The sequence below is a fragment of the Rhopalosiphum maidis genome, chromosome 1 (assembly GCF_003676215.2).
Source record: "Rhopalosiphum maidis isolate BTI-1 chromosome 1, ASM367621v3, whole genome shotgun sequence".
Taxonomy (NCBI): Eukaryota; Metazoa; Arthropoda; class Insecta; order Hemiptera; family Aphididae; genus Rhopalosiphum; species Rhopalosiphum maidis.
Window position 1 is genome coordinate 60,568,492 of NC_040877.1, and position 20,330 is coordinate 60,588,821.

A 20,330-nucleotide genomic window follows, 5' to 3' on the forward strand; every position below is an offset into this window, starting at 1 on the left:
GTGTCAGTAACGTGTATACCTACAGTGTGAATTCGACCTTGAGTGTTCGCCTTGGTTGACGTGATAAAATATGAGTCCACATGGTCGATGACAGGTAAAGATTATTAAACCACCAGAGGGCGTTCGGTGATTGATTATCGAAATAGAAAATATAATAATTCGGTTCGTCTGCCAACACAACTACAATATCATAACATTAACGTCTAACTTATTATTATAGAATATTAGGCTTTATCTAATTTATTGTACCTACTATAATATGAACTCTGTGCGTTACATTTTGGGCTAATGTGTAGTTATTTATTATTAATGAATCACGTGATTTTGTTATGTGACTATAGAGTATAGATGTTTGAAGGACAGTCGTGCTTCTAAATTATTAATATACAATGAATTTATTCCTATTGTTCACTTATTTTAGTCTCCGAATATCATATTGATTATTATATTATAGATGATTCGTATGTGTACATAATATAAAAACAGAGCTACCGAAGGAGAGTACATAGCGCCATGGCAATATCTATCATGAACTGTACGCAGGATAATATAGCACTTTCCTTACAGACTTACAGTGGATATTGAAAAATGTATTTGATATATACGGTTGTATAACATTTCAATGCATATTGAACGGTCGTATTTTAATGTTTTCAAACAATTGTATAAAGTAAACATTTTATTATTCATTATGCACTTTTGGAAGTCATGGCGCAATCATTTTGAACAGTTCATTATTCAGACTGATTCAGAGGGCGATTTCAATAAGAGACATTACGTTAGGGTGGAGTGTTATCCTGTGCCATCAATTGTTAAGGGTGACATAAAAAAAATCACTCGCGGTGATAAAGTTAAATATATTCGTATGATATTAGGTGCCCCTTATTGTTGTTTTCAAACAAGTTTTGTGTTATTTTAACAAACACGTAATGCCTTTGCATGATGATATTATGGTTCCTAAACTTCTGTGCAATGCATTAGCTGTGTACGGTGTACAAATCTACCAATTGCCATTGTCACAATATACAGTGTATTAAAAAAGTTTGGTGACTACGTTATATTATTTAATTCTCTAATGAACATTTTTAAATATTTATAATATTAATAAACATCATAGGTACAACGCAAATTTTAAAATATTTTTTAAATTATAAAATTATTTCCACTGTATTTTACAGAAACACTGAAATAATTATAATATCATTTAAAAGTTTAATTTATATCAGAAAACTTTTTAAAATATGCTCAATTCACCAGAAAATAAAAAAAAAATAAGAATAAGAAACTGAAGGTGTTATCAAATATTTAAAACTGAACTTTAAAACAAGTGAGAAAATAAGATCTGCTGCTGTATAATATGTGTCGAGTATCACTTTAATACAATTATATATTAAACGGATTGAAAGGACATACTTGGGTGGATCAATAGTAACTGCTTTATGATACTTTAGATTTGTCATTAGTGCCACCAATTTAACATAGGTAAATTGAAGAATGTTTTTGACAATTGGGAATATTCAATTCTAGACTAGGTTGATGCAATTATACATTTGAAAAATGTATTTTTCATTATATTATTGAAAAATAATTGAATATTAACTGATTATGAGTATTAAATAATTAATTAATTACATGAAAATAATGAAATTGAAACCGAATTATTCAACTTTTAAATCTTAACAAATTAAAGTGAAGTGTTCTAAAGTATTTACATTGTTTTTCACAACTTAACAAACGATTTTTTTTACTATCCCAATGAAATTATTATGACCAAAATTATAGATACTGCTTTTTAGCTTAGCACAACTAAAATAGTACAACTAACGTATTTGTTCCCGTTAAAAATCCAACAATTCATCATTTATTGTTAGTTGCTTATCACGCTTACGCTTTGTATTTACTTGATTGAAGTAAAACGATGTTTACGATTACAGTTGTAATGAGACCATATGAGGGCAATTACGACGTCGATTGTCCAGCGGACTCCAATTATTGTGGCGACTCGGAAGAAGAAGAAGACCCAGAGCGATTGTTAGACGTTTGGCTCGGTGAATTGGACTCGTTAGCTTCGGTAAATATACAAATTATAATATATACATACACCGTTATTGTTAGTATTTACTAATTAATGTGTTATTCAGCATTTTTAATAGCTCTAGGCGTTTGTTAATTTTCGCGCGTTGTTTCCAAACGCCTCGGGCGTTTTAATTATAATCAATAAAAATCCGTTCGGGATAATGTATGGTATGGTTTGCTTTTTCTCTATACTTTTTAAACAAGCCATATTATATATTATATATACTATAAAATGTATGAATGATTTATATTTTCAATTAGCGCTGCACACCGGTTGAAAACCATTGATCTAGGTATTCCGGATAATATCTATCCTATTCGTAATGATTCTGAGTAGAAATAGGTTTATTATTTTGGTAATAGGTAATGTCTATATATAGAACTGTAGGTATATAGATAATGTGGCCTTATGAGTAACTTTGTATTCAAATGTCTAATAATAATATTTAATATTTATTGCATGTGTATCGCACGGGTTCACTAATCTTAGGTAACTTTTCACTTTTCCCGCATGTAGTAAAAATGTTGGAAAACTATTGTGAATAAAATGAATATATATTACCTCTTAAAAACGTAACCGTCATAAGTTATACGCTACATAAAACTGTTCCGAAGTTTTTTTATCCCGAGAAAAAAAAAGATTATCAAAAAAATATAATAACATAATAAACTGAAAAATAAGACCTATATCGCTGTAAAACCTTGGGCGTAATCACCTTCTTCTCGCCGATGTAAATCTAGAAAAATCATCTATATAATATAATATATTTAAGAATAGATTTATATTATTATTACTTTATAATGGAGTTATAGCGTGTGGATTGGGTGCTTTTTAAGGTGTGACTAAAATTTATGTATTGAATGAAATGTTGTAAAATGTGAACGGTATTTTTATTTTTTATTTTTTGAAACAAATTTGATTTCATTACGTTTTACGGCTTGGGCGTGACGCGTCCATAATTGCCGCAATACCAAGTAACCCTCTATAGTCCCAGAAGATGTTTTATTAAATGGAAATAATATTATATTATACTCGAATCTCGCTAAATATATATTACAAAAACCGCATAGTCTGTATAAAATAATTAAATCAAATGTTTTATTCTTGGAGATAACATTAATGTGTGTGACTAATATTATATTATACATATCATATTATTGTATTTGTTAAGTGTTATTAAAACAGATTGTTATACCCAAATAATATCCAAAAATCGACCAATAATTGTAATATTGATAAAAAAAAATAACTATAGTTACTACCTATACTAAAAAACGAGAGCTGTATCAAAATATCGAATCTGCTGTGCATATTAAGTCAAAATATATTGTTTTATAAAAGAACTGTAGTTTATAGACGTAATTGCAATCTAAAATAGATAACACGGCCACGGACCGGGCAAAAGATAAAAGATTGAAAAAGTTTAAAAAAAGTCGTCTAACATTACGCAAAGAAACCAAAAACACTACGAAGCAGTGAACGTTAGACGAAGTAGCATAGCTCGCCGAAATAGTATAGTATAATTATACGTGATTGAAATTCGATTCGAGAAGTACTCAAGAGAAAATGGTATTCTATATATACGCGAAAATAAAATAAAATATAGTTATAATATTGTTATTTTTTAGTCTACTCTTAAACATTTTGATCTGGCACGGGTCTGGTCCGAATAATAGCATCAGCAACAAAAATAACAATAACAATAACAACAATATAATATATAGTGTATATACACACAAAAACTGCTCAACGAATATTATATATTTATCTTTCTCTCGATCAACAAGTCCGTCACGGTTTTGTCGGGATTTCGATCGTCAAGGACGATTTTTCGGGTCACGTATGGCGTAGATATATAGGTACATAGCATGTATGTATATACACATCTAGGTGGAATCCATAAGTATATATAATATTCGGCCCGTCAACAGATGGCATGCGCCCTTATTACGGCAATGGCTGCGGCATCAACAGCAGCTGCAAACGTATCCTTGCCCCGCGCCGACGTGTGCACTGCACGTGTCTGGTCTTCGGGGCAGGTGGCGCGTGTTGTAAGTACGCTGCACGATGAGTCGAGCCGTATGCGCACGACCGCACCTGGCCAGGTGCTCTGCGACGGTATAATGTATATGATTTATACTTCACTTACCGCGTGTCGTGTGTGTGAGATAGGTATATAACACAACACCCGGGTCAATTAAGTCGGCGATCTAGGTGATTCGAAAATTGATGCTGCTGCGGGACGTCTTAAATCTGTTCGGCGAAACCCGAGCTGCAGGCTCCGGATTTGATTTTCGTCCACCGCGGTGATTCAAACACCGTGCCACATAATTATAATCATAATATTATGTATATACTATATTGCTGTATACGACTTTGTATGTTTTTGAATAGGCACGCGTTTAACGTTCATATTAATATATTTCATATTGTGATTATTGATGAAAGAAAAAATGTATCCGAAAATAATTCGTATCAAAAGTAAGGATTTGAATAAATTCATTATTAAAGGAAATGATGTATGAGAGCATAATATTACGCTGGGTGAATCACTTTGCAGCAAGTATAACATATAATGTTAATAATAAGGTTCGCCGTTCGCCTTTTCGTGATTTGACGTTAATAATGTGTTCGGTACTAAATATCGATAAACTGCACAATATATAGTTTATGCTATATTGAGTATATTGTATACACAGATAGAGTACAATATACTTTTATGCACTATCGGGGTTACGTATATTGTTCGACGTTTCTTGGCTGTATATAGACATGTGTGACACATCCCGCGAGGATACGATTTCCCGCTGTATACAATATACTGTTCGCAGCGTGACATTATGGACTTGTTATTGAAATACATAAATTCGTGTTTGCGTCATTTATAAAGACTCAAGAATACAACCCACGAATGGAGCAATAGTTTAAGATGTTCGTCCCTCCGATTTGAACAGTTTATTATGTTGCGGCAGCCGGCAATTTTATTTCATTTTGATTAACACGACAATGAAGTAACGGCGGTGGTGTAATATTGTTATGCAATGTGCACACTCGATTATCAATTTTAAGCGATTCACAAATATATTAAAAGTAAGGCATATAAAGTTGTCTATAGTGGTTCTATAAACATTCAATTAAAATTCATATTCGTTTAACTGCCACACATAGAGTTCATTAGTTATCTTTATTATTACGGGTAGAAAGTGTAATATGTAACGGTTTCTTAATAACTGGTTTAATATTTAACGATAATTATTCTATAAATTAATACAGTTTATTGGAATATTGTACTTGCAAAAAAAAAAATCCACTTCTCGCTCCGCTCAGCTCTGAACTGAAAGGATAGTGGTGCGTATCATTTATGTTATTCTACATACTAACGTAAAGCGCACGACTTCTTATCACAATCAAAAACAGAGTTCAAACTTAGAAAATATCAAGGTTATACATAAGTATATTCATGTTTACATTTCTTTACCGTTTTTCCAGATTCCATTTACACGACTTATTTACTTGTTGAAAATGTCGGCAGATCTCCAAGAGTAAATTACAAATTTAGACTCGTTTTAACTTTCGAAAAAGTTTTTTTCTTTTTAAGACTAAAAAAAATATTTTCTAAAGTCATGATATGCATTTTAATGTTAAAGAAATATTGACTAGTGAATAGTAGAGAAAATGACTACTATATTTTGCATCCAACCGGAAATATAAAAACCATAATCGTCATTTTATAATGTATACCAGCAATTTATGTATATATATATGTGTGTGTGTGTGTGTGTGTGTGTGTGTGTGTGTGTGTGTGTGTGTGTGTATATTTGTCAGTTAAGTTTATGCGTTTCTAGAAATAAAGATAAATAATTATATGAGCTTATTATTTAAAATTTACATACGATGAAGTCTCATGAAACACGCTTGTTTTAGACTATTTTAAATAGTATATTATAATCACCCATAACTTTTGATGACATTTAATATTAGCTACGTTGCAGTGGTGTAGCCGACGTAGGGTTTTAATAAAGAGGAGCTATTTACTGAAATTTACGACGATAATATCTTAAGGAGTTTTAAAGGACAGAAATTGTCCATTCCAACTGTACGTTATCAGTGTGGCACATTAATTTTAAAATCGGAGTCTTAAAACCATTAAAATAGTGTAATTATACTAAAAATCTATTGCTTGGTATCAATGAGCTTCTATTATTGCATAATAATATCAATTTAATTATAATATACAATATTAGTATTTACTTTAATTTATTTTTTGTATTGACTTTAGTAGCTTTATACTATTACCTATTTATTAGGTACTTCATTACTTTTTTAATTAGAACTTCGACAACAATAAATTAAGACATAATAGTTTATTGTTGAATGAAAATTAAAACTTTGATTTTGCTAAAAATATACGTCTTTCTGTCCACCATCTAATATTCTATAGTATATTCATATTTTGTTAACATTTCTATGATATATTTATTATTATTGTATTGTCAGATTTCTTTACCAACGAACTAAAATATGTATTGATTATTATATAATTTAATTATGCTATTAACTTAAATATAGTTCTTAGATTTTTACTATAAAACTTATCGACTCCATAGGTAGACAATATATCTGATTGCTCTTGGAAATATTACTGCATGTATTTAGGTTTATATTTGATATGCATAGACAAATGTATGTGAGATACATCAATTTATACCAAAACCTTTAGTTGATTTTAATTTATTGGTTCTAGATTTGTCAGAATTCTCATTATCGTCAATAATTTCTATACACTAATTGTTGGTACCTATTACAATATTGTTGTAAGTTAAATGGTTTTTAATATTGAATTATTTGACATTCAAATCAGAGTTCAATGAATCGATGGTTGCATTTACATCATTAGTATAGTGTTTATTTGAAAACACATATTCAGCGTTTGTGACTACACAAATACACCATAATCAATCTTATAACTGGATCTCTTTTCTTTCAGTTGTCGTACCGACCTAGTAAACACTTTGAATTTGTTTAGTCGATTTATGCCTCAATGCTTTGTTTCCGATTTAGTCTTTGATCGATTTAAGCTGTGTTAGTGATTATGATTGGATTTTCTCAATCCATAGATACCGTTTTGTATAGACGTGTGATCTTTCTTGTCCTTTGAATTAGCTCTTTCCTTCGTTTTGTTTGCTTTCGCTATTTCAGCTGTCGTCAATGGATTAGTTTTGCATTAACTGATGAAGGGCCGTTTTCGGATATAGTCGTGTTTTGCGAATTAATGCGAAAGTAGTTCCCGCGACGACGTCTATTTAAACAGAAAAAAGAGATGTTCGAGTTATATTTTAACAAGCCTCCATTCCCTCGATATTATCGAATTTTGGACGTTCAATCGTTTATAAATACTCCAAGCTGAGATCAAACAGAACATGCCGATCACAGAATCAAGAATTGCAGTTTCGATATTAGAATAAATTTCGACGGGAGTATGTTGACGGTTTTCTAAGCATCATCGCAGAGACCATCATATTCTTCATACTCACTATCCATCGGTATTAACACAGTAATGTTTTTTTTTTTTCGCGTACCTCATCTATTGATAAAAGTAGATATCAAGAAGTACTGCGGATTTCTCAGTCATATGCGAGATTCCATTTGTGGTACGCGCTTTGTTTTTATACCAAGTCTCTCGATTGTTTTTCATTCTTCTGGGCGCCAACGCATTTTGAAACAATTTATTTATCGACTGATAGTAATTCTAAACTCGATTGTTCGCAATACAATACCGGTTGAATCGGGAAAAACTGAAGCAACCGCCACGTCACACCGCAGAAGTGTTGCAGTGCTTTCCCCCTGCAGTCTCGTCCGCCTGACAGCGTCCCTAACACTATGTCATATGATAAATACATAACAATGTACATACATCGCGGCGTGTGCGAATAGAGTGGTTACAATGTGGTGTTACGTACTGGTGCGGTGCAGTCATCGATGGCCACGGTTTTCCGGTTTTCGCACGCGTCGTTAGTTATCGCGTATCGACTTCGACGTACTACTATACAGTTAAAAACGACAACATTCCCTTACGACGCCCCGCCGATGGCCGGACCCGCGGAGCTATAATGTGACGCGCATTAATAATACCGTAGTCGTGTACCTGCACTACTTACACGCGATTGCGTTTTCGCCGCGCTATCGCGGAAAGTCGTCGACACGCGAGTCCGCGCACACAATATTATGCCTGCAGCAATAATAATAGTAACGGCGATGATGATAATATTACGTTTTATCACAGGCCGTGTTTGTACACACACACACATATTATTATTATTTATTATTATTATGCGTACGCGGTCGCACAAATCACAATGGCGTGTGTGCGTTGTCGTTAAAAGTCCAACTGGTTTGTCGTGTGTGTGGCAGTCGTCCTCGCGGCGTGTCGTTATCATTGCGTCTCGCTGCGACCCGCCGTGTCGGCGACAACATCGGCGGCCGATGGCGCCTGCGTACACGAGTCTTATTAATTCTCGTTGGTACGTTTGAAATAAATAAAAAATGTAAAAAAATAAAATATAGCCGCCGACCGTCTGGCCGACCATATGGCGGTGCCAAATCGCTAAAAAACCACACACACACACACACGATTTTCGAGATTTGTTGTTTATCGAAATCCGTGCGGCGTATGTAACGCGCATTCCCTGCAGTAGGGCGAATAATAATAATGTCGGGGACGACGACGACGACGACGATAATAACAAATAACAGCACAGTGGAAAAAAACAGCCACAGGTAACCGATGCGCGTGAACTATAATAATAATAATATTATATATTATTATGTTAAAACGTATACACACGTATAGGTATATAACAACACCGCTTAAACGAGTTTCGATGTCGGGCGAGAATCGGATTTCGAATATTATTATTACTCGCTGCGAGAACATCTGCCGCTCATCGATCGTCTACACAGCAGAGTATAATGTATTGTACGCTCGCGCGTCTCTCTCTCTCTCTACTGCTGCTGCTGCTGCTGCTGCTGGTGCTGCCGTCGGATCTCGATCTGATGCGGTGTCTCTGTCGGGTATATTGTGTTACCGCGAGACACGGGCGGGACATGTGTTGGACGCGCACTCACGCACATGCACGCGGTCTCTTCGAGATTGCACCTGGCGGACCCGGCCGTGTACCGTTCCAGCCGGCAGCTGCTCCTCCGGTCCCGGGACACCCGGTCGCCGTCGTCGCGATCCGAAGACCGGCCACCCATCCCGAGACCCGGAATCAGTTCTCGACCGACGTCCGCGGACGACTCATCGCCTTCGCAATGTTCTCGTGCAAGACCCGGTACGCTTGCGGCCGGAGCGGGCAGCAGCACAGCGACAGCGACGAGGACGGCAGTTACGGGTTCGGGGCCGTGGGCAACCGCACCAGGGCCGCCGCCGGTCATTCGTCGTGTTCGCCCTCCGACGACGGCGACTATCACATATACGGCAACCTGACGTTCGGTTACAAGCCCATATTGAAGACTCGGCTGTCGAGCGCCGCGAGTTCGGTGCGCCGGCGCGCGCCCGTCAAGCGGACCGTCAGCTTTTCCGGCGTGCACCGGTCCCCGCCGTCCCCGCCGTCGCCGATCAGACGTCGCAACAGCTACCGGCCACCGCCGCCGTGCTATTCGGTGGCCGTGCGCCGGGCCTCCAGTTTTTCCACCACCCGGAAGAACGTGGCCCAGATGATCGCTCAGAGGCAGCGCATGCCGTTGCCCGGCGAACGGATGATTTTCGCGCAGCCGCCGCCGCCGCCGCCGATGGCCGCAGACGGACGACGCGTTTTTGCGCTTCCACTGCCGCCGTTGCCCGTCGACGAACGACGCACGAACGGCAGCGACGTTACGCCACCCGCCGCCACCCTTCACACCAGCCGAGTGGTCGTCGACGTGCACAAGACGTCTAATCGCTCGGAAACGCCCCCGACCGCGGTCGCGCCTACTGTAAGTACCACGTTCGTAAATCGCTCGGTTTTCCTCTGCGCGTCTTTCGCGGAAAAATCGTCACTTTATGACTACGCGTGTTGTTACGTCGTCGTCGTCGTCGTCGTCACTTTTATTATTATTATTATTACGATTATTGCCGTTTTGCGTACACGACACACTCGTGAAGACTGCTCACGTAACGTACCGCTCTTTTCCTTTTCGCTTCAATAGCAATGACGACGACAATAACAATATAATGCATGTTACGTATATACTATGTAGGCGATGTGGGTACCACGCCTATTGCGTGCTCTCCGGTGTTTTTAAATTATAGTTGTGACGATTACTTTATTATTATTATTGTCGTTACTGTGTTGTCGTCGTCGTATACAATATACGGCACGAGAGCACGTATACATATATTATACAATAATACAACATTATATAGTAGCCGGTGCAGGTTCTCCTGATTACCGAACGCGTATTGTAGGATAATACATTTTATGATATTCGGCTAAAAATAAAATTGTGTCAAACCAACGACACGTCGTCACTGAACTAGAGCCCCCCCCCCAACTTTTACCTAGAACACGCATATACTTGGTATATTATGTTACGTTTTCGCGAATGTCCCCGGTCGTATATATTGTTATTGTTTATCTATGAACGGTCAAACAGAGAATTTGTGCGTACGATGATGCAAAACATTGATATTGACTTGTCGGACGAAAACCCAACGAAATCAAAATCACATCATTAAAGTCTAACCGAGCAAAATAAAAACGTAATAGAATAAGCTCGAATTAACTCGAAACCTAAATTTTCGTGTATAATAAACTTATTATTGTTATAATATCGATAGTAATAAACTAATAAATAATAATCATTTCCATATCACGCGCGACTGAATCCGCTCGGTCGTGCGTATGCACTTGTATAAGGTAAATCATGTTGTCTGGGTATCTTTTGCAAGAATTTATATAATATATTAATATGTATGCGTTCATCGTGTAACATTTATAATATGTACACAGTGATCAATGACCATCTAACTGCCGGGAGTAACTATTTATTCATTTGTTAATTAATACTCGAGAGCACCTTTTTGTCGTATCAGATTGGACATTATTCGATATTGTGATGGCAGGTAAAATACGAAAATAGGAATTCACTAATGGCGCCATCTACGTAGCGAGTATTTTAAATTGTAAATACAAATACACGTATTTCATGACAGTAGCCATTAACCGGTAAATATTGCGAATTTCATAGATCACTGACAAACCCCAATATCAATCAAAAATTAATTAAAGTTGTTTATTTAAAAAAATAATTATGATAATCAGATTTACATAAAAAATAAAAATAATAACAATGGTGAGATAGTTCGAATATGCCGACATTAATAATTACACGGCCGTTGGTAAATGTCAAAAAATTCCCGTATAAAATATGTAGATTAGCATAAGAGCTTACACTAGGTTGTATCGAGAGGTGCTTATTAAAAGTACATTTCTTGTAGTTAATGGGTAAAATGTACAAAAATTACATCCCCCTCTCCGACCTCTAAACGACAAAAAAATTATGCCACCGGGCTTACATCGCGTAATAATACAGCCGCATAGGTCTTTCGATAAAAATATTACATTAATAATATTATAATATAGGTACGCTACTACGCCCTAACTAATTATTAGACGAATATTGGGTGGTTTATTAATGGAACAGATACTAACTTTTTACTTATTATTATGCATCGCGTATACGTCTGATAATGGTAATCATCGTTACGGAATATACATTATTATATGGAGGATCGCGAAGAACAATGGCGCATTTAAAAACATTATAATATATTATATAGGCTTTCGAGTCTTAAAAAAACGCATAATTTTAATCGAGTCAGTTGACCTAACACAATGCTTGCACAGGGATCATTGTTTCCTTTTTAATTGAAAACATAATGTTTTTTTTTTATTTTTCTATTAAAACGACCGCGCGCCGTCTACGCTCTGTACCGTATGCATATTATATTATGCGGGGTTGAGTTATACTTTATATCAACGCGTGAATGTTTTTTTTATATGACCACCGCGTTGTCTAGGAACCGATATATTTTACAACGTTCATCCGTTTAACGCCTCGCTTGTTATTATTACCATTGGGCCGACGTCGCGCAATGACGATAAATTAATCGAAAAATCGCGTGAGCAATACAATGTTATGTGTACGGTGCTGTTTAACTGCGTGTTTTAATAATGCATAATACGAGTATAATGATCGGCTCAAAAATAACTATATCATTTTTAAACTAACGCCATATTCATAATAAACGCATAAGCTTCGATCGTCGTCGTTACAATGTAGAATTTGCGAATGGCGTTGAAATAATAGCATTGAAACGTGTGCGCGTGATAATAAACTTAAAGAACAGATTTATTAAGTTTTTACACGTATTTATTGACTTAAGGCAAGCTCAACTGGAGTGAAAAATGGGGTAAAAAATAAAAAATATTCTTGATAAAAGTTTTCGAAAAAATGTATCTTACATATTAATGCATGTTTTGGAATAGGATATTTGGCATATATTTCTTAGTCAAGAACAATTTATTGTGTTATTGTTGATAAATATATATATCATTTTTGTTCATTTTTCTTATTGTAATTATTCTTTTAATGCAAGAAAAATATGTTTTTAATTTAAAAATGAAAAATGATAGAATAATTAAATAACTGGTTTGTACCTATTTATATTCAGAAAACTGATATATTATAAACTGATCGTTTGTTTTAAATGTAAATGAATTTAAATAATTTATTAAAAAATAGTGGTGCAACAGTTATTTTCAAGCTCATAAGCAATTAAATATATAATTTATTATAATACGTTGTGCAATAGTAAATTTAAATATTATAAATTTATTTGAAGTAAAAAAGATCTATATTTTCAACATATTTTTCCAGTTTAAGGATTAATCAAGAGATTGTTAAGATAATATATTTTAAATCCGCTCTTTAAATACAATATAATGTATCTTTTATATATATATATTGTGTTTACGTGATATTATAATTTAAAAACATGCGTCGGAATTTTGCGTGCACTATAGGAACAGCGGTATTACGTAATAAACGATTGGAAAATAATATATAATAACTGTTGTAGGGGGAAAAAATTGAAAAACTCGGTGTATTTCAATAGTATGTTCCTAGTTGGGATTTTAGTAAAATATAATACGAACCCGGGCGGATTCGTTGTATTAGCTGAGAGGGGGAGCAGTCGCGTTTGTGAAGAAGTTTTGACGTCGCACGAACACAAAATAGAATATAATATAATAATATGTATATACCATGAAAACCCAAAACGTCTGAGGGTTGTTCCCCTCGCCACTTACATGCAGGTGGTTCGTGTATAGTTGTGTGCGCACAAATCGAAGACGTACTGCACACGCGTATAACTATATACTACATAAGCGTATACTATATATATATATATCATTGAATATTTGTTCGATTACGTCGGACTGATGGTTTTTTCATTATTATTATTATTATTGACGTATCAACATTTTTGTCTGTATTTGTTTTGTAGAGTTTGGATAAAAGCCCGTCCAAGCCAATCGAAAATGTCATTTTGAAAGCACCCAACGCCACAGACATAGCTGGTCAGCGGATGGATTCTTATAGATTCTCGATGGCAAATCTAGAAGGTAAGATTGCCCGATGACGAAATTATAAATGCGATGTCGTTATTATCGGAACATATTATAATTTATATAGTCTCCGCCCTCGTCACTATGCAACGATGTGTAATAATATACCGTTCATTTTTTCGCGTTTCAGATACTCAAGACGTAGACTTAGATGCCGTGTTGGGAGAGCTATGCGCCTTAGAATCCCAGTACCAGAGTACGAATAGTCTATTGGATTCGGAAAAAATTGGTATGTAAATCGTTATCATTATCGTCCGTTTCGCATTTATAAGATATAAAAATATATAGATGACAATAATGACCATTTTATTGTTTATTACAGATTACAATACAATAAACAGGATGCTGTCAAATTCAAATCAGCCGGGAACAGGTAAAACCCGTCATATTATTTGAATATCAGCTGTTATTGTGTTGCACCGCGATTTATTCACGCAGACAACAACGACCATAACCCCTTATCGTTATTATAATACGCCGGCAGGCATTTCGGGTTTTCCAATTGTGCGGCAAATCACAAAAATCTTTTCTTTACGAATTTTTTTTTTACGTAGTAGATATATATATAGGTAGTGCCCATTTTATTATTATAACTCACAATACTGTTATCGTTCCAATAATAATACGTCGTCTGGGAAGGGTCAATATCAGAATAGAGGCACCTGGCCAACATATAGTTACGACACTATTCTACTCTGGTCCAACAATTGCGGTTTCATTTTTGGCCATGGTTCAAATGGTAATGAATCAAAGAGACCGTTCGTGACATTCGGTCTGTATACGTTTAAAACTGAGTAGTAAGCCCAAATCTTTGGACTTAACCCAAATCTGATAATGTTATAGTAACTCGAGGGAATACCCTTATAGATAAATCGCGTCAGTCCGATTTCACTTATCCCTTTTTTTTCCCATCACATTTTTCTCCAGATGTATATCCCACCGCGGCACTATGTAGATTTACACTATATAAATATATTATACCATATGAATCAGTGTATTAAATTAATTTTTTTTCTAGTGAGAACTGATAGTCCGGATAACGATTCCGCGTTCTCTGATTGCGTATCGTTATTGTCGAGTAGCGAGAGTTCAGCTTCGAGCGGCACTACCAATCACTCTGGAAACAAAGTATGTAGTACGATTATGCAGTTAATCGTTTTTATATTATTAATTTTATTGTCATTATTATGCATATTAAGCATATTGCATACTATCGTAAACTGTCATCCGACTATTTTAATAATATATTATCGATTATTACAATATTATATTACGCGCATTGTGCCGCGTCGACGGAATCGTTTTAATGATTGTTATTCGTGTTTGTGCGCAGGAGTCGTCTAAAGCAGATAAAATCCGTCTGGCCCTACAAAAAATGAAGGAGGCCAGTGTGAAGAAACTATTCATCAAAGTGTTCAATGACGACGGTGGAGCAAAATCGTTACTGGTCGACGAGGGTATGCGTTGTAGTTACGTGATGCGATTGTTAGCCGACAAACATCACATTAATCTCGGACCGCGCTGGGGGCTCGTCGAACATCTGCCGGACCTTCATATGGGTATGTCAACTAAAAAAAAAAAAACGATACTTTTGCAACACGTGTTGAATTTCTGTTTTTATATTTTTTTTTTTGTATACGTTTTTTAGAACGCGTTTACGAAGAACACGAGTTGCTAGTAGATAATTTAATGCTGTGGACCAGAGATTCTAAAAACCGTTTATTGTTTGTCGAGCGGCCCGAGAGAACGTTAATATTTGAAAATCCGTCGTTGTTTAATACAAGCACTCAGTCGCTCAGCCACGCGACTAGTAACTTTGCCCAAGTAAGTACTCATCTTAAACATTTAATACCTAATCATAATACTTTAAAAACAATATTATTGTTCAATTAAGGCTTTCTTTCGTTCGATACAAAAAAAAAAAACAAACAATTAATCAAATTATATCAAAATTACCACGTGTGGTATAAATTCAAAATTATTATTATTTTGAGCGATTTGTATATTAAATCAAATATACGACCTGTAATATTAACCTAGGTTATGGTCTAACCTAACCTAACGTTCTAATTAAATTTTTATTATTTTAATTGAAATAAATTAAGTTAATTCGTTTAAAAAAACGTCTTTTCGATTACTTTTTAAACGTTGATAGGTAGGTATATTGTATTTTCGTCCGTAATAAGTCGTGCACTGGATCGCAATTCGCCTTAACGACCTAACCTATATATTATTATATTTTAATTATACGTGTCGTAGCCAGACCGATATCACCAACTGATATACTATCGCAATTTTTGCTGATCCGAGTTTTTTTTTCTGCAGGAATACTTTTGCAACGGTGGACTACCGACCGTAGAGGGCCCGCTGTACATCAAGACGGACTCGAGGAAAGGCTGGAAAAAGTACCACAGCGTGCTCCGGGCTTCGGGCCTGTACTATTACAAGGACAAGGCGTCGCGGTCGCCAAAGGACCTCGTCTGCCTGGCCACGTTCGACGTGAACCAGGTGTACTACGGCGTGGGCTGGCGGAAGAAGTACAAGGCGCCCACCGAACACTGTTTCGCGGTCAAGCACCCGTGTCTGCAGCAGCCCAAGTCGACAAAGTACATAAAGTACGTGTGCGCCGAGGACGAGCGGACGTTGCACAAGTGGATGTCGGCCATACGGATCGTCAAGTACGGGCAGCAGCTGCTCGACAACTACGAGTCGGCGCTTGCCGGCGGAGACGGTGACCCGACGCAAACGCCGTCGTCCTTGTCGGCGGTGTCGCCTTCGTCCGGGACGTCCCTGCACCGTGTTGACGGGTCGACGGGACGCGGTTCCGTGGGATTGGACGACGACGACGCGGCCACCATGATGCTGGACGACGGCGAGAGCGGACTGTCGTCCGACTCCGGAGGTTCGTCGTCCGGTTGCGACGTGGCGTTCGAGTCGGATTACCCGCCGTGCGGCACCATCAAGAGGAAGCCGCCAAAACTGCCGCTGACGGCCACCACACGTCAGCTCGCCTGTTCCGTGACGGAGACGTCGGCGGCGACGGCTTTCGCCGCGGCCACGGCGTCTGCCGGCCAACAAAAGCCCGTCAAGTCGGTCAAGTTCGCTGACCACCATCACCAGCAACAACCGTATCAGCACCACCAGCAGCAAATGCAACAGTACCAACAGTACCAGCACCACCACCACCACCACCAACAACAACAGCAGCAGCAGCAGCAGCAGTACCACCACCATCACATGCAGCACCGCCGGACGCCTAGTCTGGAATCGTTGCCGCCTCCTCCCCCCGAACTGTTGGTCGACCACGACGCCGCCGCCGCCGACGACGACGACGACCTGATGAACGCTGTACCACCGCCGCCGCCCAAGCTGCTGTCACCGCCCAGCACGGCATTCCTGGCCGACCTACACCGGGTGGTGTGCAAGAAGTGGCAGGTGGCGCAGAAGTGCAAGCTCGACACGATGGCCACCCCGCACGAAGTGCTCGGATTCCGAGACCCGGCGCAGGGGCTGCAGTACGCCGACGGCGCCAACAACAGCAACGCGTACAGCCGCGAGGCCAACGTCAGCAATTGGGTGGCCGAACACTACGGGCCAAACAACCTGTACGAGAACGTGTACCCCAAGCAGCAACCCGGTCCGGTCCCGGCCGCTTGTTCGTCGCCACCGCTGCCGCCGCCGCCGCCTCCGCAGCAACAGGCCGCGGCACAGCATCTCCGCGTATCGTCCAACAACAAGATCAACAAGCGACCACCCCCGCCGCCGCCCCCTAGGTCCGAGAAGACGCAGCTCACCACCGTCGTCTCGTAACGACGGATATATCGTCATTATCCGACTCGCTCCGTTCGTTTTTCCGTTTTTGTCGCGTCAGTGTGCTATACCTACTCATATTATTATTATTTTTTTCTGTACGACCGAATTTTGTAATATTCGTTAGATATCGTTTTTTATTCGGTTTATAGTATATATATATATAATATAGTAATACCGTTGTAGTGAATATGTGGAATATTAAACCGTCCTGAATTGGTCGAGGACGCGCGCGGGGGGGGGGGGGTTGTACTATGTGCGTTGTGACGACGCGGTGGCCGCAACCGACGACCAAGCAGTCTGCGTTTAAAGCGCATAACCTCAATTATTATTGTATGCATTTCAGCCGTCCCGATCAACTTAAACTGATTGTTCTGTTATGTCAATAGGTTTGTCGCCAAAATAAATTACAGCTTAATTATTTTAGTAATAAGTGTCAACTTGGCTACGAAATCGTGACAATAATCGATAGTTAATTTGACAATATTAATAATACCATAGACCTTTTTACTTAATTTACTTCATTTTTATATGTCTATGGTTTATACATTGTCATATAGTATTTAAGGTTTTAATTTTTGGTGGCAAACTTTATTGGCAGCGAGTAATTAGTAACAATAATGCCCGCCATCAGCTGAGCCTAATAAAAACACTGTGGCAAAAGCTCATAGTATGACACCATCCACTTTGTTTTTTTTTTTATTTTGGTTCATGTTGTCACAGGCGTCAAAAGAAGGCGAACACAACACATCATACAGCGTCTTCCTTCATTCCTGTGTTTTGCGTTTTTTTATTAATTTTTCTTTCTACGAATAATAATGTGTTACTAAAAGACTGTATTTTTATTTTATTTTTTTTTTTTGTGTTAATATTAATAATCATAATTGTTTATATACATTTATATTATATGTTTATTCGTAATGGTATTACAAACATAATATTGCAGTTCTGATATTGTCTTTGTTGCAATAGTATCGTAATTGGTGCTTAATTTATATAACTATATAATAAATACATAATAATGTATGCAATGTGTTAACATTTTTTTCTTCATATCACAATGTTATGTTACATGGTACGGTGATTATTATTATTTTTTGCTGCTCGAGTCTTCAAGAACATTTATCTTTTTATTGTACATTAGTTTCCAATCATTATGATTATGTTTTTGATTTTTTTTTTTATATATATATTTATATTATAATATAACTATAGTGATTATAAGTTATAACAAATAAAGTAATTTGTGACTTTTAGTGTAAATCAAGTGTAAAGAATTATTGTATCACCATCAATGATGCTGAAGTTCATATCTTCTCGGTTTTTAGGAAGTTATATTTTGCTATAATAATATACTATATAATACCACTGATTTAGATTCATTGAACACACTTCAAATTCCATTTTGCTCTAAGTGTTTTTGTGTTGGTTTAAATTATAAATTTAAATCGATCATCTTAACCCATATTATGCTATGATTTTAAAAATGTAATTTTTTTTATTACTGACAAAACGAGTAAACTAAAAACTTCCAACATATAGAAATAATTTTTTTAATTTTGTACTAATTTCACATAAAATGCAATGTATTTTTATTTAAAATTTTCTAAACTGTTCAAATTTATATAAGCCAAAACAGGTATAATTAATCTAATCTTTTTATAATTACACAAAATTCAATGGGTATCACTAACAATTTTACATAAAAAAAAACCGTTTTATATTTTGTTAAAGGTTTAAAATTTGTACTTTTTAATATTATTAAAATAATTTTGATGATAATTTGATTAGGTTTAAAATATTATTTAATTTATAGTTGAAAGTTGAAACCAAGATAAACTATGGAGTTGAAGTATGAACTTTGTATATTTTGTTTGAAAAAATAAATGATTTGTGAATATTAAGCTGAAACTGTTTAGACTATTTAGAACTGTTTTTATTGTTATTAAAGTTATTATTTACCTATCTAGAATAAATTTGTAGATTCTGTTGCCATGAAACATTTTTATGAAGGGAAATTATTATTATGATAAATTATACTCTAGAGTGTGTCATACATGCTTAATTCTTAAAATCAATGTCTACTTATCAATATATATCATGCAGCTACATAGTCAATATCTGTGTACTTTGAATAATATGACAAATTTTTATTCATATATAAGGGAAAATAATTTAACCCATAGTGTAGTGCTTTTTATAATTTTTAAAAGCTAGGAAAATATAATTTAAGTAATCAAAATAAGTAATTTTTTGTAATATTTCGTTCAACTTAATAAAATTGGCATATGTGATTAAGATTTTTAAAAAATAAAAAATCACTGATAACATTCTCTCTTGTTTATAATGAAAGACCAAAGTTCAATAGTATAATTTTTAATTATTATTTGCTGAATAATGTTGGATTGCGCAGAACTGTTTTCATTAATTGTTTTATAAGCACATAACAAATCCATATAAGTAATACCATAGTGTATTGTATGGAAATCACTTCACACTTGTAAATATATTTTAATAGAAAGGTTCTTAAAAAAAAAAGTATGTGATTCAAAGATAAGCTTTATTGTTGTTATTTTTTTTTTTTTATATATATATAGGCTTATGTCTTGTATGACAATGCTTGTGAATATGATGTAGGTATTTTTTTTTTATAATGAAAATGCTGTAACTTGTTTTGTCAAAAATACATTTTATACATTGAAAGTTAAAAAAGTTTGAAAAAAATACGTTTTTCATCTTTATAAAATAAATAAATAAATATATGCATAATATTA

The 20,330-nt window shown here is 36.0% G+C and overlaps 1 protein-coding gene across 6 annotated transcripts in view; it reads left to right on the forward strand.

Moving 5' to 3' along the window:
- The window catches only part of LOC113548213 (amyloid beta A4 precursor protein-binding family B member 1-interacting protein-like), a 40,379-nt gene extending 21,673 nt beyond the window's left edge, over positions 1-18,706 (forward strand). For 4 of the 6 annotated variants that reach the window (XM_026948974.1, XM_026948973.1, XM_026948975.1 and 1 more), the window contains 8 exons: positions 1,935-2,071; positions 13,626-13,743; positions 13,877-13,975; positions 14,069-14,119; positions 14,765-14,874; positions 15,080-15,305; positions 15,395-15,570; positions 16,072-18,703. In XM_026948974.1, the coding sequence (XP_026804775.1) occupies positions 1,940-2,071; positions 13,626-13,743; positions 13,877-13,975; positions 14,069-14,119; positions 14,765-14,874; positions 15,080-15,305; positions 15,395-15,570; positions 16,072-17,556 (2,397 nt within the window). In that variant the 5' untranslated portion in view covers positions 1,935-1,939 and the 3' untranslated portion in view covers positions 17,557-18,703. Of the gene's footprint in view, positions 1-1,934; positions 2,072-9,164; positions 10,052-13,625; positions 13,744-13,876; positions 13,976-14,068; positions 14,120-14,764; positions 14,875-15,079; positions 15,306-15,394; positions 15,571-16,071 lie in introns of those variants that run through there. The other 2 variants (XM_026948977.1, XM_026948972.1) reach the window with 2 other exon arrangements.
- Positions 18,707-20,330: the final 1,624 nt, after the last annotated feature.